Source organism: Pollachius pollachius (genome assembly GCF_949987615.1).
Source record: "Pollachius pollachius genome assembly, chromosome: 14".
In the NCBI taxonomy this organism is placed as follows: Eukaryota; Metazoa; Chordata; class Actinopteri; order Gadiformes; family Gadidae; genus Pollachius; species Pollachius pollachius.
In genome coordinates, this window is record NC_136947.1 from 15,048,418 (window position 1) to 15,064,033 (window position 15,616).

The window sequence follows — 15,616 nt, forward strand, 5'->3', positions numbered from 1 at the left end:
ATCGGCGTCTCTTTTGCAGAGTCTTCACACATTCGCCGTGGCAGGTGCGAGGAAGGTTTCCATGCCAATACAGACAGAGGGCTGTTGCTGTCCCCAGAATACAGTGATACCCACGTTTGTCTGAGGCTTGGTTAGTCATCCATAATGTCCTGGCTCTCTTTCACAGGACGCCATGACAAATAACGACAAATATGGAAAGCAAATGGAGCTGTCAGTGGCCAGGTGGCAGTCCTCCTCTCCCCAAACCCCCGAGAACACAAGACCAGCCAATGTTTGTTCAGGTTGGATCGCTTTTTTTGTGAAGGTCTTTTTCTCACCAACCGGTGACTGGAAACTCGACCGGAGGAGGAGAAGGAGGAGGAGGAGGAGGAGGAGGAGGAGGAGCAGCAGGAGGAGGTGGTCACATGACCGTCTCCCTCTCCTCCTCCACCAGGGGAGCGGGCTTCTTCTCCTCCTCACTGGGCCGCGCCTCGCTGCCAGCCTCCTCCTCCGGGATGTGGAGCTCCTGGGCCGAGGAGGGCAGGGAGTTCTCCGACACCGAGCCGTTCTTCACGTAGCCCGGCAGGGTCCGGTGGCCATTGACGGGCACGGGGCCCAGCCTGGTGGTGAGGTGCAGAGCCAGGGGCCCCCGGGCCGTGACGTTGGTGACACTGGTGTGCGACACCATGGGCCCGTAGCTGTACGTGTTGCTGCCGCTGCGCGCCTTCCTCTTGAAGTCCAGCGCCAGGGTGCGGCGGTTCCAAGCCTTCTTGATCTCGGCCTGCACCTACAAGGAGACACTCTGAGTCAGGACAAAGTGCCTTTGATGAAAGGGGCTGAGACGAATCAGGTGAACAGAGACTTTAGAAATTCATGAAAAAAGAGGAATTCCTTACCTCCCCGTTGCAAAAGCAATAGATGATTGCAACAAAGAATCCCTGAAAAAGGAAAAAAAAAGGTGACTCAACTTTAGACCTTTGCACGACAACACGTCAAATACGGGCCCTTCCGTTTTATAATATGACTGTAAGTTTAGCGTGAGTTGCTATTGCTATACAGCAGGATCCACACCGGGGCTGTCCCGTCTTTTAACTGAAAGTTAGTCGCTATTGTGTGCTGATGGACGGAATACACATTTTATAAAGATACATTGTCTTTGGTACCAGTGGTATCCCTGGTGAAACACGGGATGATCTAAAGTGTGCGGGTGCTCGCGGTTAACCACGGTCACCCCTGGTTACCAGTCAAACAAAATAGGTTTGCGGTTTGCGGGCAAGCTTTTTGCAAGTCAGTCTGAATAGGCTGTGAATCACTGAACAAACACGACAGCCACAAGATGGGGACAACCAACAGCCACCACAGCCCATGAGTCAAGCTAGCTGCCTTGCCTGGAAGGAGTTGAACAGCAGCTCATAGTGCATCTGGATCTGCCAAGGAATCCCAGAGACGTCAGTGTACGGCATGGCCATGAACACAATGTAGTGTACACCGAACAACGGCATCAGAACCAAGGTGGACTTTAACAATTTCCTGTAAAAAACAAAGAAAAAAACAAAGAAGCAAACACTTTAATTTCACTAACTTCCCACTTCCCACCCAGTAATACATTACCCTGCCAATGTGGTTAAAAATAGCACCATCGTCCCCAGAAACAATCCATGCCATAATCCATAAAGTTACATTCCGATATAATTGCTAAAATAATAACCACAACTTCTTGAGTTGTGTCCATGATGACAGCTTAGTATTGACGGTGTCCTGTCTGTAAATCTGTAATTTATTGCATGACACCAAAAAGGTCAAATATATTCATATTTTATAATGCTTCCTGGGCTCTAGGTTTGTCACATGAAATGAAATGAATAATTCAACAGCGTGGGTCAGAATTGTGTCCCAACACACAGGAAGACTGGGTTGCTATTAACATAGCGGAAGGGGTCTACCTGTACTGCTGGCGCGTGTCACATCTCCCTGCATTCGTCTCTCGCAGTTTAGTCGCCAAGACTCTGATTATGTTCAGAAATAAAACAAAATTGACCTGGAAGGGAGAAAGTATCCACATAATTACATACATTACGACACATTATCACCCGTAGATTACACACAGCATCATGTATCACAGGCTTAGAGCAAATTAGTCACATGTGCAGCTGGGGGCTACAGCTAACTCAGCAAGAGAGCGAGAGTGAGAGAGAGACTACAACATGAAGTGCATGCTTACCACAATGGCAGTTAGGATAGGAATCTGAAAGATCCCTGTCAGGTTGCCTGCACTTAGATCCCAGCACCTGCAAGAACGAACATCACTGGTTATGTATGTGTGTGTGTGTGTGTGTGTTTGTTTGTGTGTGTGTGTGATTGGCTGCGGAAATAGAATAAAGAAATCATCATTCTGTGTCATTTGGAATGCATGAGTGTTTCTCGAAATAAGATCTAAAATCTGGCCATAATAAATATAATAAATAAAGAAAATGGTTTTGAGTTATGCACCATAACGGATTCGCTTCTACCTTAATAGAGAAAATATATATATATAGATGTTAAGCCGTTGGCTTAACATCAATATGTTAAGTCCAATATGTGAAGACCAAAGCCGTTCGGTCTTCACTTTTTAAAGCCAGAGAGAGACACCAGGGATGACACTTTATTCCCTTTAAGGTTCCCATGCGGAAAATGGTAATCATTCCCAGTTGTCCATATGATTAAAAAAAAAGAGTCAATGTTTGACAAATCAATCCTTTTCTCTTCTCTTCAGAAACCACCTCACCTGGTGTGGGATCACTACAAATCCTGGGCTCATTCCATGCGTCTGCTGCACCTTGTGCGTCGGGTCAACCCTATCGTTCACTATTGAGCCCATTGGGTACTTTGTCCATCTGATCGTGACACTACCTGCGGTGCATGCTGAGGTCAAAGTAAGGACCAGGATGACTTACTCTGTGTCGGCAAGGGTGGCTCTTACACTCGCCCACACCGTCACAAACATGGCAGGCACCCCTAAGAGAAACACAGCAATCGAAAGGAAAATCAAGAGCCGGTCGGCCATTCAAACCCTAAGAGTGTGTTGCAACGCATACGACAAGACACGACAAGAGACCTGGGGAAAAGGAAAGAGTGATCTTAGATCAGGAAACAAGAGAAGGAAATTTGGTATCACAGCATCCACATTGTATGCGCTGTGCTCTGTTGACAAATATGCACAGTGTGTACAATGCAGGGGCTGTAAGGCCCATCACTTCATTGCTCATTGTTTATTCAAAGCAATGTGCCACAGCATTTCTGGGAATTGGGTTTATCCTGATGTGTTTCTTGTTATTTTTGTTGTAGGTTCTGCGTACAAAAACCATACGAAGACGTACAGTTTTCACACTGCATAAGCTGTAATGCCAAGTGCATAAGAAAAGAGAGATTGACGCAATCCAAAGTAATCAAGTCCTCCATGCAATGCACCGCGGATCACCGTGGTGATTGAGCAATTTGACCCAACAACTCACCCCAGCCAATAAGAGTGAATCCCCACAGATACTTCCTGTCTGAGAAGAAGGTCATGAAGATAAGGCTGTGGAGGTACAGGCCCTCCACGAGGATCCAGTAGTAATTAGTGGCCAGGAAGTAGAGAAACACCGTCACCACCACCTTGCATCCAATCTGTAGCACAGAGCAAGAGATAAACAAACATACACACAGACAGACAGACAGACAATGATATCTGGGAAAATCTATCGAGGCTCAGTCTCAACCAGGGGGAAACAGAAAGCGAAGAGGGATCTATGTTTTTAATCAATCGCGGTATTGACTCACGCCTTCCGAAGCCAGTTAATATGAAGATGCAATTTTGTTATATTCCTCTTGATGCCCTTTATCCCCATGTCCAATATAATAAGCATTAACTTGTCAGCCCGCTATCTCTTCTCTCTGAGATAACATCGGGCAGGAAATTAGAATATCAGCTTTTTTAGGCATTCTAGACTAATTTGTAGCAGTTTGTAGTGCACTACTGTGAGTGTATTTGCAAATACAGTAGGATTTGTGTTGCTATAGGCCATCTACCCTCTCCTCAGCCATTTTGCTTGCATTTGGTTCTAAATCATTGAGCATTAAGGGAATCCTCCACAGGCTGGCGTCAAATTGCAGTTGCGTTCCTCACAGCTGTAGTCAGCTGCCTGGAACCAACCCAGAGAACAAGACTAATAAATGTGAACGGACGGATGATGGATCAAGGCAAAACTTCCTCCCCTGGGGCCCTACCAACGGGGCCCTAATCGTCTCATTCATCCAAACAATCTGCAATGACAAAGGGATCAGGAACACATCCAAACACAACCCACTGTATTGCTAAGAGGCTTAGAATGTAACCCTAATTGAGCCTCAACATTCCATACTAATTGCCTCATAGTTGAGCAACAACTGTAATGTTAACATCTGCACTTGGACTGACACAAAGGTCACACGGAAGTCACATTTAATTAAAGGGCGAGCTCTGAAAAGGTTGACCACGCTGTGACGCTAACGCAGACGGCTAACGACGCCTAGAGTGCGCTCAGTGGCGAACCTTACCCCGTGTCCCTCCCTCTGTCCAGCATGAGTTGACATTCCAGGACATGCCTCTATCCCTCTCTTAAACGCTTATATGCACTTATTTGTGCACGGTTTTAGTTTCTGTTGCTTTAATGCAAATGGAGATCAAAGTTGCGGTGTTTAATTATTAGCGCCTCTTCTGCGTCAAACTTACAAACTGTGTTTTATCTGCGGGCGGGGCCTCGGTGATGGACTTGAGGTCCTCCACGGTGACCCTCTCCATGTCTTCCATGGCAGAGCCCGAGTACAGCACCACGTCCTTCACAAAGATGCTGATGGCCCTCAGCATGAAGGACACAAACAGGTGCATGTGGATGTAGTTGCGGGTGCAGTGCAGGCGCCTGCAGGGCGGACATGGAGGTGAAGGTTCTTCCATCATTACAAAATCATGAAATCCAAGTGGGGGAGAAGTACACACAAATCATCAATGATGCATGCTCCTGAAAAACATCTCCACATGAGTAATGTCAAGCAAATACAAGTTATATGTAACGGTTTACATTGGTTAGCAGCATCCGAGGTCAGCGGTAGGCATTCTAATGCCGGTGTGTTTGAATGTGTTTGTGTGCACGCTCACATGCATGCGTGCGATTTCACACACACATGAACAAAGCTGAAACACATTCTTGAGATTTAAAGGCTTGAAAGGCACAAATATTGAATCGCTGGGCTCAAAGTGAGCAGCAAAAGCGAAATGACTAGCATGTGCTGTAACAGTCAGTCCAAACTCTCCCAGAATATCTCTCCATCTAGGCCCAATTACTTTCAAAGCGCCAGGCATCATGCTCTTAAAACTTATCTGTCCACCGATTGGCAGGTAAGGGAACACAGTAAATCAGTGCCCTTGTGACAGTGTAATTATAAAGTAATATGCACTGAAACAGCCAGTGCTTAAAATGCAGTTGCGACATGGAATGGCCTGTCACTACATGGTGCTTTTACATGTTAAGAACACGCTGCTACAAGTTATGACCCTCACGGGACACTGTAGCGTAATGTAAACATAATGTAAAGTGTAACCAGGATACACTGTACATTTTTTTCACATTCATATTTATGAAACAGAATAACGCTGTATACGTGTTATTTTCATTCAGAGTTTCAAACTAGCTCATAAACCTAAAAAAAATCATATATATATATATATATATATATATATATATATATATATATATATATATATATATATATATATATATGTATATATATATATATATATATATATATATATATGTATATATATATATAAGCCGTCTTCCGACAAACTATCGATCTGGACAATGGTGGCAAATGGAGGCAGGAAAAGCGATTCCCCATGAGGAACCGACAAAAAACTCTACAAGCTACCACTAATGTGACGTATCCCCCTGGAAACCCTTCTGAGCCCGGCTCCCCGGCAGTGTGACGTTCGGAGGAGGCCAGGCGGGGCCGGAGTGCCCCCCGAATGTCAGCAGGCCCCCCGGGATAACACATTAAACTCATTTGGCACATGGATCTCCCGGTGCCGTTGCAGAGCCAGGGTCCATGCGAGAAGCGCTGGAGGCCCAGGACACTCACGCCCGTGAAAACACCGGCCGAGTGTGACGTTACACGTCCCAGCCAGCCGCCCCTGATCCTCCAAAACGTTCCAGAAAAGAAAACGAAAAAACAGCCGATGATTTTACTGGGGACTGGGAATTAAAGCTGGGGTAGGTCACTTTTTATTCAAAGCATCTTTTGTCGTATTTGTTGAAATTCTATTTATATCCAGCAATCAAAAATTGGATATCTGTGACTGTCAAAGGCTTATAATAAGTAAGTCTTTCGTCGTTCGGCCAGAACAGAATGATTGGATGGCCCATCTGTCTGCCTAGCAAGCTAGCGAGCTAGTCATCTATTTTGAGCAGTTTTTTAGGAGGGGGGTCTGAAGGGAGGGATGGGACTTCTCCTGTTGGATACATTTTTTAAATGTAACTTACTCATGCTGGTATCTCCAAATTGCCTACCCTAGCTTTAATAAGCAGGGACCGAAAAATATCTTTCTTTTTAATATGCAAGAGCTGCAATCTTGTGTCTGGCTTCTGTCATTACAGCTAAGTCTTCTATTAGTTCTGTTAAGAGGAAGTAAACAACAATAATAATTATTATATCTATTTGTATAGCGCTTTTTCAGATGTAGAAAAACCATAAAAACTTCTTAGGAAGATGGTAATTTAGGTGAATAGGAAAGGAAAGGGAAGGACATGTTGTGTTATTCCCCATTTTGAAAATTTACATGTGTCCGCAACCGTGGTCTGTAATCTTCTTCCCTAGGCAATTGCCAAATTCAACGTTTTTTCCTAAGAATCATATCATTTTCTAAGTAAAACCGACAGTTTAGAAGACAATAAAGCAGGCGCACGGCAAAATGTCAGGAAAATCGAGCATTCAGTCCTGCCAGCCTGCAGCCAAAATAATCTACGGTAGACATAATAGTGTGCTGTTGAAAGTCAGGAGGCCTCCAAGGGTTAAAGTAACGTTTGATACCCAATCTGCAGGCTCCATCCTCATTGTCACGCCACACATTAAGCGGTAAACTCCCAGCACAGCAGGGCTCAGTTCTGCAACACCATTGTTATTCGTATCAGATTAAATAACTTTTAAGTCTTCATCATGTTTTTATTGGAAATAAAGCCAGCATCTGGTGGCTTTGTTGTGTGCTAATCTCACATTAAAAAAAGGATTTTTTTGGGATACATGGCGCCAATCTTTATTGACATGTTAATTAAATACTACAGACTCAACACTTTGACATGGTTAATATACGCCTTTAGGTGTTGTATAAACCAACCCAGATCCTATTTTAGCAAATTGTGTAGTATTTCAGTTATCCGCGGCCAAACTCAATTTCTGTAGATGCAACTCAGCCACACGTAACGAAACATGAATTCAGTAGTGACAAATGCATGTCATAGGAGAGTATGTTTTAGAATCACTGTAGCATCGACGATAAGTATCAGATATTGGCTTCATTTCAAAGAAGCTGCATGTATTATATATAATCCGGCATTGAAAATTGTGTTGCAGAACGCACCACTGGCGCTTTACTTATTAAAAAGGTAGTCCACTTACCGGAAATATCCCAGTATTCCCACAGCCACCATGAGGGAGCCCAGAGAGATAGAATAGCCCACTGTGTAGATGATGTACAAGCGATGGAAGACCTCCTGGGGAACACCACATTACATGTATATTAGAATTTAAAGTACTAATACCATCATGTATCTTTTCAATATCCGTTATTTCGATAAGGGCAGGCAGTAAATATTACCTTTAAAACATGTTTAATTCATTGCGCTGCGTGGGTGTCAACAATAAGCCCACTCTGTACATACTTTTTGTATACTCCCCCATGTGTCAAGGTTATTGCATTCAACTGGTCCCACTTGAACAAATAATGTTTCCACTGAACACTTGACAGATTTCAGAACTCGACATACGAGTCATACATAAGAGTCATGTAGCGACAGACTGTTTTATCTAGTTGAGGTAGCCGTTTAGTTATAAAACTTGTTTTGTTCTATGTTTTATAACTACTTTGAACTTTTAAGTAACTTTCTCAAGTAAATAAACGGTAAATAATCGGTTGCCAGTGAATAGCAGTGGCACCGCACAGCGGTGACAGCTGACCATAACGCCACGATCGCTCTCCCCAATCGCTGTGTATTGGATTGGGCTCCAGCACACAGAGTGTGCCCCCCGGAAATGAAACAGCAATTTGCTTGGGTGGGCGATGGGGCCCGTAAGAACCGCAGGGGGCTAATTGGGGCTTCCAGTGTTCGGAAAGGACCCCAGCAGAGGAGGAGAAGGAGGAGGTGGAGGTGGAGGAGGTGGAGGTGGAGGTGGAGGAGGTGGAGGTGGAGGTGGTTGAGGTGGAGGAGGTGGAGTAGGAGGTGGTGGAGGAGGAGGAGGTGGTGGTGGAGGTGGAGGAGGAGGAGGAGGAAGTGGTGGAGGTGGAGGAGTCGGAGGTGGAGGAGGAGGAGGAGGTGGTGGAGGAGGTGGTGGATGTGGAGGAGGTGGAGGTGGAGGAGGAGGAGGTGGAGGTGGTGGAGGTGGTGGAGGAGGTGGTGGAGGTGGAGGTGGAGGAGGAGGAGGTGGAGGTGGAGGAGGTGGAGGTGGAGGAGGTGGAGGTGGTGGAGGAGGAGGAGGTGGAGGTGGAGGTGGAGGAGGAGGAGGAGGTGGAGGTGGAGGTGGAGGAGGTGGAGGTGGTGGTGGAGGTGGTGGTGGTGGAGGAGGTGGTGGAGGTGGTGGAGGAGGTGGAGGAGGTGGAGGTGGTGGAGGAGGAGGAGGTGGTAGAGGAGGAGGAGGTGGTGGTGGAGGTGGTGGAGGAGGAGGTGGTGGTGGTGGTGGTGGAGGTGGACGCAGCAGAGGCGTCCAGAGGCCAGCGGTGGTTAGCGTCAGGCCCCTCAGCGCCCCTCTCCCAGAGCCAGGCGCTGGGGCTCACCCCTGGGCGTGGTAACCAGACCCTGCACTGCTGTTATCATTTAGTATCAGGACCACCGTTGCCAACCGTAGGGTTCTTTAGGTTGTGGTGGCGGCCGTGCGGTGTGTGGTAGAGTAATTGCACCGTGACTGGGGGATTTCATTTTTGCACATATGCATTTATCGTGGACTTCTGAAAACAATTCTTGAGCGTGCAATAACGTTCACATTCAGGGTACGGCAGAGAATGGAGGGCCCCATGATGAGGTTGTGACCACATCCTCTTAAGAACTGTTTTTGGAGGGAGAGGGAGAAAGAGCCATACATGTGCGAAAAGCCATACATTGCCAGCTATACTAAAACACTATTTCGCTTATGGCTTTGCAGCACAAAGAATGTAAGTGAAAATCGAATTTTAACACGTTGAAAGCAATGTGTTGAAAATGGAAAGGAATAAAATATTTCCGTGCAGCCATTCTTTGTTGTCACAGATCTGCAGCGGCGCCTCAATGAAATCAAATCCTCCTCCGCACTCAACCTTCATTCCATGAAATCTGCAATGAATGCATTCATGTTGTTCCGGTGACATTTCACAGAGAGGCTGATTGCTGTGTTCTTTCAAAAGACCCTCGTAACCAATAGCAACCGACTGTCTTTAAAGCACTGTGTTTTTGTTGTTGGTTTTAAACGTGGTTATATGGGAAATCCTACGAGGGACAACGGCGGCGAGGTCAGTGTGGATGTGTAGAGTTCTCTGGGCAGCAGTTGACTGCAGGGTCCGAGAGAGAGTTAGGCTTCTCGAGCACATAGTGTAACGCCACGGTGTGTGGGGATGGTGAAGCTCTGTCTGAGCAGCACTTTATTATCAATGTCCGCTTCCGAGTCAGGGTTAAGCTGCTATGACCCTTGTAGTATAACACCACCGTGTGTGGCGCATTTCATATACAACATCAATCATTATATGACTCATTCACAACGACCGTACTGAAAAAGCATTGCAGAGTGGTCGTGGGTCGTAATCATGGGGACAACACCGCCCCCCCCTTTCGTTCCTAGAACGCCCGAAATTGATCATTTTAAGTTTGAACCAAAGACTCATTAAAAGTAAGGCACAGTTTGCTGTTACCACTGTGCATGAATGAGGGCATAATGGCAGAAAAGTTATCCCATTTTGCCATGGGTACATTCAGGGGTTAATGTCAAGCCCCCGACGTGACACGTGTCACGTAACTACCCACCCTGGGCTGTGCCACTACGGTGGTCCATTCAACTGGCAAAGATGACGCTGTGTCAACAACCACGTATTGTCACCTGGCTGGGGCTTCTGCTACACCTGACCTGTGAAAACGTGCGATAGGCCACAATACCCTGCTGCCAACCCCATGACACCCTGCCCGCACTCCGGGAGCTCTGGTGAGTGCTGATGCCTTCACCACAGACCTGTGTTCGCCACTTTCAGCCACCGCAGAGTTGAGTCGGGTGTCTGATGGCTCTTTGCCTTTCCCGTACTTATCGAGAGCACCGATCGGATGTCTGATGATAGATTTTTGTGTGAGTTTGGATGAATATCATATATAAATATATAATATTGTTGTCTCAGGTAATTTCCTTGTTTGAGGACACTCGTCTAATGAATTATAATGTATATGAATAAATTTGCAGCTAACTTTGCATCTGAAGAAAGGAGGCCATTGTTGAACCTACGACACTCAAATAAAACTATAATTGCATTAAATAATTCATGAGATTTTTGATGAATCTGCCACAGCGATTTCTGTGTTGTCCCTGATTGCGTGGAAGATACCAACTGTCAAACTGTGCAGGGTTTATTGGAGCAGAAATGCTGCCATACAGAACATGAACAAAACAAATGCAAACCTTCTCATGGTTGTGGTTGTAGTGAGGGAAGAATTTTGCACATTCACTATAATTGGCCCAGGTCTTGTTATTGGTGGCAGCCAGCTCCCATGTCCCATTGTTGTCACAGCGACGGTATGCTAGTCCTGGCAATCGAACAGAACTGTGTCAATTATCACAGCATCATTACATACACAATAGACATGGTACACAAAAAGGTGCCGATTGTGTCTACGATGACAAGCAACCTTTGCAACCAACATATTCCTTGTAATCACACACAGGCTGCTCAATAAGAGTGGTTTCTCTTGCAACGGCTCCCAGCGGAGCCACGACAGGTCAGCCCTACCTTGGTGGTTGAAGTCGTGGATGTACTCTGGACATGCCGTGGAAACGAGCTCTCCGGGGGCCCCCTCTGGCCAGCAGACAATACCATCCCACTCCGGTGAGCAGAAGCCATCTGCCGACACAAGAGCACGGCTGACATTTAAAACCATGTACTTGGGAGCATGTACTGGAGGAGTGTAGAGCAACGTCTCAATTCAAGCATTACATGACCTCCTGGGGGGGGGGGTTCACTTGAAAAAAAAAAAAGGGTCCTTTCATCCCTGGAAAAAAAAAAGGGAGAAAATTAGCTCTGCAAAGGCAGCCTTGTTATTTGCAACGTAGCTGACAGACGCAAAATCATGGGGATGAAATGGAAAGGTCTGCGACCCGGACCGACAGCACTCACTGGGTCGAAGAGCCTACAGCCTACACTTTCACACCATATAATTAGTGTGGGATAAAATACAATGGATTCCCTAGCATCAGCACTCCCGGGTGTCAAAACAATTTGCCCATTAAGCTCTAAGTGGTCGTTAACATTTTTGTTCACTATGGCTGCGGAGGGCTCATACCAGCTGACATGTTTTTGGACATTGTACTAGTAGTACATTGGTGGTAGTGGTCAATTGGTTTCAATATGGACTTCATTTGAGGGATTCCCTGTTGAGGTTTGGGGAGCCACTTTGAACAGGAACTGCTGTCACGAAAGACCGAAAACAAAGGCGCTACTTGCTCAAATAGACTCTGCATCCTTGTTTCCCCAACTGATTCCCTTATTTATGGAAAGCTTGAATGATGAGATGAAAAAGAAACGCAGTCAACATTCACAATCATGATTTTCTTCTGACGTACAAAGCACTATTACATTAAGGCTTCATTTTAGACTTTATTTTCTTTTCAGATTTTCCTCTCCAAAACTCTGGTGATACATTTGTCACTTTTCAAAATAAAATGTGACAAAATTGTCAGAGCCAGCACACACTAATAATTATGGTTAAAGTTGTACACCACAGGGCATTCAAGGATACAAGTAAAGAGCTGGTACCCTACGTCACCCATTGATCTCCAGAGGGCTATAAACCTCAAGCCTTCTGATAGGACAGGCCCACGCACTTCTGGAAGAAGCCATTCTTTGGTTTGGCATTGATTCTCTCTTCTATTGAAAACATGTACCCCTCTTCTGACCACTAATAAGCAGCTAAACCTATGCCCTCTATGCTGTAGATCCATTATTTTCCCTTTTCCTGTAATCAAAGTTACAAAGGACCTTCTGGAGCGATGACGAAAGGCCTTTTTTATATGCCTTCAAGATGGCCTGTCACTCTGAGCACATAATTAAAGAGTAGTGGTATGGGGCTGAGTAATTCGTAGAGCACTCTGGCGGGAGAATAACAGTGTCTACTTCTGAAATCACACTGACCACAGGTCCTGGGAGTCAAAAAAAGGAAAAGCCCTGCAATCTTCTGCCATAGTTTTTCATGACCGCGGGACCACCTACCAGCAGGCCTAAATTTAACAATGCATAGGATCTACAGAACATTGCACAGCTAAGATGGAAATATCTCTCGTAATTGTTGGGGGACTTTGGCATCACTGATTTTTGTGACGTGAAAACCTTTTGCATAGGGTTTTATTTTTCCCCTCCGCTTGACTAATTCTGTCCTGCAGATGTCAAGATGTATACAAACAGAGTCCTAATCCACAGTGCACAGACTCATAATGATGGCCGGTGTTGTTCTACGGCATGACCGCAAGCCTGAATGCCGGGCTATTTTCACACTGCAAGGTCTGGGGCCTCGAACCCACATCCCTCCACTGTCCTCTCCAGGGGAAAACCTCAGTGTTTCCCTGAATGAAGACCTTGTCCAGGCCCTGTAACGTAGCCCTGCGTGTATTTAAAGCACAAATGAGGAATAAAGCAAATAAGAGCGGGCTTCACTGCGGAGCGGCATTCAGCATAATTAAACGTTCTGAGCGTTGAATGTGGTGAGCGGACTGACCCCTTTTAGAGTATCTGGAATAGCAATAGCAGTATCAATCCAATTTATTTTCAAAAGGTAATCCTATACCATACAGCACAAAACAGTTGGCATGTCTAATAATAATGTAGTGAGCCACCGCTCTACGTGGTTGTGTGAAATCACTATGGGGCACAGACAAGACAAAAGGAGGACAGATATAGAGTGAAAAAGTCCTCAAAAATGAATAGCCCTAACTATTCTCTGAGATTGACTCAGCACCACAGAATCCCGCATTCACCACAATAGGCTAAATTTAAACAAATCTCAAATAAAAACCAAGCCATTTTAGGCCAAAACCAACAAAAGTAAAAATATAAAAACTATCCATGTCCTTTTGAAGAAAATCCTGTCTTAGTACAGTCTCTTGACATCAAAACTTAAAACTAGGGTAGGTAGGCAATACATCGTAGAAGTACTTCTTGTCATATTTGTTGTGATTCTCTTCCTGACTTGCCTTGAATAAGGAAAAATATCCGGTTTTGTGGCCGTCACAGTCATGTAATCATTTAATTACATGCCCCAAATGAAATAATTGGATGACCTTCCTGTCTGTCTACCACCCTGGCTACCTAGCTCCCTATCTGCCCATGCACTGCAAGAGTCTATCATCAAAACATACCAACTTATTATCGCATTTTACCAAGTTTAATATTCTATCCCATTCCATTCCATAGCACAAACCACACCGATACATACCAAATATAGGCCACAAATATTTTACATTCAACTATTTTTATGTAAAGTAATAATCAATTAATCATTATTTAACTGTAACGTTTAACAGTTACAATTGAAACTAGAAAATGCATTTCCTTTGAAAAATGCAATCAGTGTTGTAGTGTAAAGTGAGGTTAAAAATATGTCTAATAAAGCAACACAGTTTAAGACGCACAGAAAGGTCGAATACCTGAACCCAAGTGGATATTTGAAGTTTAAAAGTTTATAGTCTGAACGGAGGAAGCATGATAATCTAAACATGCAAACTATTTTAGAAAAGTCAAATAGTTGGGAAAGCGTGTGTCTGTGTGTGTGTGTGCGTGTGCGCGTGCGCGTGTGTGTGTGTGTGTGTGTGTGTGTTTGTGTTTGTGTGTGTGTGTGTGTGTGTGTGTGTTTGTTTTTGTGTGTGTGTGTGTGTGTGTGTGTATTTGACATCACTTTATTTAATTATGGTTGAGTCATAAAAGTAGGCTCTAAATTACCCACCGACACTGGAATATTTGTTAATGGTGGAAATATTTGTAAAGATACGACTTGATAACAACGCAGGTAAGACATAATTTGTGGTTGCTAGAACACTTAGAAAAGTGTAGAGTGTTATTGACGTAATTCTTTCACATCTAGTTCGTCGTGTTTAGGTAACAGAATGATAAGGCTTTTACTTAATTATGCTTTCAGACAGAAACCTGTGCTTTTTCGTTTGTATAGATGATTGGAAAAAATATACATTCTGGTACTTACAAAAAGCAGACAACAAGCCATTTCTGAAGAACCGAGTCCCAAACTATAGACTTGTTCTCAAAAGCTATAATTCAGATTCTATAAGTTGGACATGGTCATGCTCATTAGAAGCAGAAAAACGTTTAAATATATTATAAAGGATGAGAATCCAATGGGCGAGAGGCTCCAATTGGACCCATTGTGAAATAAACATGAGTCGCCTCGCCACACATAAACGCCACATGCTCAACAAGTGAATGTCCAAGCGATTAATCATAGAATGTCAGTGAAACAAGAACTACCGTCACAGTTTAAGCTTAACATTGTGTTTCCGGTTTAAATATTCAAGGTTCAAAGACGTCCAAAATGTTTAGCTGTGGTTATAGCCAGCTTGGTCTAGAGCTGGATGACGTCATCACTCTCTAAGAAGGGCTCAATGGAAGTCAATGAGACCAAATGACAATACTAAAACAGTTGGATAATAGTTTGGATAATTATCAATAATGTGATGATTTGTTAAATGTTTGAACCAGGTTTAATGATTACAAATTGACTTGAGTTGCAAAGTCTGAATTGCTTGAAACAAGCAAAGAATAACATTTAAAAGTTGGATATTTAAAAACTGTGGAAGTAGTAAGGACCACAAGTTTGTAGATAATAAGAAAGAAAGAAAGAAAGAAAGAAAGAAAGAAAGAAAGAAAGAAAGAAAGAAAGAAAGAAAGAATAATAAAGCCTAAGACTTTAAAGAGTTGAGCGCTAACTGCAGCACTCAGCCAATATTCAAAGGGGGTTAAGGCAGTTTGCGTCTTTCCTTTCCTTGGCAGTGCTTGTCTGTCTAAATAGGGGAACGCTATAACGAATATGAATAATTAGTTGTTCCTTTTTGATTGACTAGTGACTAGTTGAAAATACCTATAAGACATTATATAAGTCAATATCAATGAGTTGGTTGATGGGCTGATTGATTGTGTGATTGC

The 15,616-nt window shown here is 44.3% G+C and overlaps 1 protein-coding gene across 1 annotated transcript in view; it reads right to left on the reverse strand.

Annotated features, from left to right (window-relative positions):
- Positions 1-400: 400 nt before the first annotated feature.
- pth1r (parathyroid hormone 1 receptor) overlaps positions 401-15,616 on the reverse strand; it is a gene marked incomplete at its 3' end in the record, with an annotated part of 34,358 nt that continues 19,142 nt past the window's right edge. The window contains exons 3-13 of the mRNA XM_079750737.1: positions 11,204-11,314; positions 10,876-11,000; positions 7,648-7,742; positions 4,712-4,898; positions 3,474-3,627; positions 2,916-2,976; positions 2,201-2,267; positions 1,923-2,017; positions 1,368-1,509; positions 876-917; positions 401-766 (exon numbers count right to left, since the gene is read on the reverse strand). Coding sequence (XP_079606863.1) covers positions 401-766; positions 876-917; positions 1,368-1,509; positions 1,923-2,017; positions 2,201-2,267; positions 2,916-2,976; positions 3,474-3,627; positions 4,712-4,898; positions 7,648-7,742; positions 10,876-11,000; positions 11,204-11,314 — 1,445 coding nt within the window. The remainder of the gene's footprint in view (positions 767-875; positions 918-1,367; positions 1,510-1,922; positions 2,018-2,200; positions 2,268-2,915; positions 2,977-3,473; positions 3,628-4,711; positions 4,899-7,647; positions 7,743-10,875; positions 11,001-11,203; positions 11,315-15,616) is intronic.